We start from the raw sequence: 4,386 nt of genomic DNA, 5'->3' as shown, positions 1-4,386 counted from the left end.
AAGCCACAAGCCGCCAGTTTCTCCAGGAGAGAAAGGACAACTACATTATTTGTTATCATCAAGAACAGGCCAAGAACATCGAATTAATAAATAGGGAATGTCTGTTGAAATTGTTCCTTATAAATGACTTTGAGGTAGTCACTCTTGCTGCATCTCCTGTTTGTCTACCATCCCTAACAACCCCAAGAAGCATTGTGCATGCCCTTCACAGTATGTGCCCACACATGTTATTAGAACATCACAATTTTAAAACAGAAATGAAATATCATACACCATGATTTGCAAAATACTATTTCAAATGGTATGCTACTATTAGATTTGGTATCTACGAAGAGATCCCAAGCTGAGGCACTTCCCAAGCTGGCTCCAGAACAATAGTTAACTTAAAAATCGTAGCTCTGAAACTAACTGATATGAATAAGTGAGTATTCCTGGAATGCAGCATACTTAATAAACATGCTGAAAATTAAAACATCATTTTAATTCAAAATACCTGAAAAGTTAATGGCAGAAACACAGGTCATCCTTAGGGAATATCTGTAATCACCCTCAGAATTTTAGTAAAGAAAAATATTAATAATTATTAAAAAATACATGATTACATGAGTAAAATGAATCTACTTTATACAGATAAACAGCTATAATAAATGAAAAGATCCTTCAGTCATGACTCACCTGTTCTCCAAAAACATACAAACACACCTTCCTGAATATTACCAGAGAAGCAGGATTATACATAATGATGCTGTAGAATTCAACTTTTTAAAAACTAACTAAAGAAAGAGGAGGAAAAATGAGTAAGTCTGGTGATTTCAACAGGACAGTCCAAACGGATGGTCAATATCCTCCTGCAAACAGGCCTTTGTCATAGGAGAAAGCACAGCAAGGAAGAACATGCATGTTAAAGCAGACCTAAAATTTCATTCGAAAACTGCCATGAAAGTGTGCTTATAGAAAAATTTAGGACAAAACAGATTAATATATTCAGTTACCTCTATACTAAAATAACCTCTGTCTACATAGTCACCGAGGAAGAGGTATCTTGTGTTAGCAGGTGATCCTCCCACTTCAAACAGCTTCATTAGATCAAAGAACTGGCCATGAATATCACCACACACTGCAAGCAAAAATTTTGTTCAAATTAATTAAAAAAAAAAAATTCTAACAGGAAAGTTACTTAGTTATACTTAAGTAAACAGCCACAAAGTACTTCTAATTAAGAGGAAAGGCAGGTGTAAAGCAGGAATAACAGAAATTTCTGAAGCTTCCCCCTTTGTTTTTCATTAAGATGCTGTCCTCACTACCTGTGACAATGCTGCTGATAGCCCTATTTGAGTCTAGCGGATTGGGGAATATTTTTCAAAACACAGTTAATGCACCAAGCATTGAGGTCTCGAAAGCTGTCAGCAAGCTCTCTACTGTCCTCCCCAACCCCTTAGGTACATTTGCAAATTCTCCTTGGTATGCATATTTAAAAATGCCTGCTGCTTCACAACAATTTGCTGTGTCCATGTGGGATTAAAAAATGCAGGGACTATGCTTCTGTTGCAGAGGCAGACTGACATACCTTTTAGCATCGTCATATCTTCTTTTTGCTCAGTTACTTTTCTCCTTCAAACAACCATGTTCACTATTTCAACAATGGATTTTTCTTGTGTTTTTAGAATATGAGACAGAACAAGACCAGTGGTCACCAGCCTAAGGCAGAAGTGCCAAATACAGCAGATGGGAAGACTTTGAAGAGCATACAGCAAAGCCAGGTCACATCAAAATTTAAAAAAAATAGTAATTTTGAAAATGTATGGAAGAGACAACTGCTCCCAATTCCTCATTCCCACAGAAGTTCCCAGCTCAAGGGAAGTCAGGGGCTGCCTTCTTGCTTCTGCATGAGGTATTGTTGTTATCACTATGCCTTCCACTGATGCAAAATTTCACTGATCAACTGACAAACAGCATCTTCCAACGTCTCAGAGTTTATCAGTAATTTTGGGGGGGCAAAAAAGTTGTTCTAATTTTGGAAAGAAATACTGGATATGGCACACAACACTTTAAGGGTTGTTATTCCCTTGGAGCAGACCATTTGTCATCATGACCTACAAAATATTAGACTAAATAGAATATGTCCTCTTTTACGTCACTTTTCTACTCAAACACTGCAAGAACCTTCCTTCTTTTTCAGCTGCCAATATACCAATAGCTCTTGGTAACTACCTGAATAAACAGAAATATAAAAATTCTAAACATATAGACAATAGTGTAGTTTTGAGCTTTATCTGGAGCTCCAAAAGACTGAGTTCAGACAGTCACTCAGTGCTTCCCACAATTTCAATCATTCATTTAAAAAAAACCACATCAGTAATAATGATATACTGTTTAAATGTTTTAATTTACCTGATACAAACAAATTAAAGCAAGCTAATGCCCTAAAAAAAGCTTTTCAGACACTGATTTTATGTAGGTCCACTTAGAAGAAAACATGTACAAATGAAAGAAAATCTGATTTGAACACAAAAATCAAATCTACTTTCATTATCGTAAGTAACAGATAAGCAACATAAATGATTTTCTACGAGTCTGGATTGTTTATAAAAAAACTACTAATGAACACCAATTCCACCTTTCTTCAGGAGAAACAGAACTAATCAAACCATGAAAATATTCCAAAAACCCCTAAGTGTCAGTTTTGTATTACAGTGGATCTGGTCCCAGTGTGTTAAAGATGCTGTAACAATCTTGTAACACTTTCCAGTACTACTATTCTCAAAAGAACACGTGCGGTGTTGACATGCAACTGTCAGTCTCACCTACAGAGGAACTATAAATGTGTATTTTTCCCCTCAGAATTCCAGTTCACAGTATTTGCTTCAAACGACAGCATTTAGGTTCCTTTCACAAATTTAGATTTCAGGATAATTCTGAGTTCATTTTTCTATTCCAGGGAGATGTCTTTATTCCCACTTACAACATTGCAGGAATTAGAAATCTGGAATTTATCAGCATTTATCTACCTTATATTCTGTAATTTTAATACCAATCACACTATTTTTTTCCAACAGGTTTAATGTCTTCATTTTGAAAAATAATGTGCAGCATATTTTTTCAGACCATTTGAGTACTATTAAGCAAAAGCAGTTGTGAGGGATAATTCAGTAAGATTATACAGAAATTTTATTTTAGCAATTTTTAAGACAAACTCTACTACTGAAAAAATCTGGCTTTTTTCAAATTTGATTATGAGTGAAATTATCTAGAAATATTACCTGTAATTGGAGCTTCAACTTCTATCATAGTTTTTTCCCTTCGTAATATTGCAGCACCCTCATTGATGATTCTAAGTGCAATTTCTTCATCTACTCGACCTTCTTTTATCAAGTGGTTCTTCAAAATGTCAACCCTTGGTCTTCCATCTGTGTCAAACACTTCTTCAGATGTCAAGCGATGCGTTGGTGGAAAAGGTACAGCTAAAATTTAAAAAGAAACAGTAGTCACAACAATGCTATTTAAAAAATATACTCCATCTAAGACTGAATCTATCATGGAGTAGCTGCTACCCCAACTAGCAAATCTGTCTTTCAACCAACCAACTTGATGACATCATTAAAAGCTGGATGGAATAGTGCTACCTCTGTATGTATCAAAAAAATTAACATCTATAATGTGCAAGTTTGTAGAAACTACAAAACAGAGTTAGAAAGCGCAATAATATGTACAACATTTCGAAGAGTCAAAACTGCCTTTGCAAAGGGACATAATCTCTCTCATATATACTGGCATTCTCTGAAGGACTCAACTATTGGGGATGCAGGAGGTCCATTTAATATCCACTCAGACTTGCAAAAGGCATTTTAAAAGAGCCCATCATCGATGTCTCAAAAAATCCCCCAATCAAAGAGAAAAAACCCAAACAAACCCAAAGGCAGCAAGAAATGGATAATATACTGTTTAAAGGACTAGAAATAAAAGGAGGTAATAGCCAGCACCTGGAAAGGAAGGTGATCACAGGAGAAGCCCCACTAGAATCTGTGCTATTGAACAAATTCATAAGTTACTGAAAAGAAGGTAACTCATGGAGTGATGCAGCCTTCAGCTGACAGTAAGTATTCTGGACGATGACGAATAGGGCAGGCTAAGAACTATACAAGTCATTCATGCTACTGAGTGACTCAGCAAAATATGGTGTATTAAATATTAATAAAGGCAAATTAATGAAGTAAATCCTAACTTTACATTTAAAATTCACAGATTATAAAATTACTCTATTCAGAAGCAAGGTCTCTCCTATAGTTCTAGGAAAGTATTCGACACTGACAAGTCAAAGAAACACAGAAAACGGAACATTAAGAATTATTAGCAAAGGAATAGAAAACAAAAGAAGATGCAATTATG

At 35.4% G+C, this 4,386-nt stretch overlaps 1 protein-coding gene across 1 annotated transcript; it reads right to left on the bottom strand.

Annotated features, from left to right (window-relative positions):
- Positions 1-992: 992 nt before the first annotated feature.
- Positions 993-3,461, bottom strand: LOC104620197 (serine/threonine-protein phosphatase 2B catalytic subunit beta isoform-like; the record flags this gene model as incomplete). Its single annotated transcript, XM_010286344.1, has 2 exons — positions 993-1,117; positions 3,261-3,461. Coding segments are annotated over 2 exons (326 nt in total), but the record flags the coding sequence as incomplete, so codon positions are not given.
- Positions 3,462-4,386: the final 925 nt, after the last annotated feature.

This window comes from Phaethon lepturus, unplaced genomic scaffold (genome assembly GCF_000687285.1).
Source record: "Phaethon lepturus isolate BGI_N335 unplaced genomic scaffold, ASM68728v1 scaffold10844, whole genome shotgun sequence".
Taxonomy (NCBI): Eukaryota; Metazoa; Chordata; class Aves; order Phaethontiformes; family Phaethontidae; genus Phaethon; species Phaethon lepturus.
Note: the sequence above shows the minus strand (reverse complement) of the source record. Positions and strands in the feature narration are given on the sequence as shown.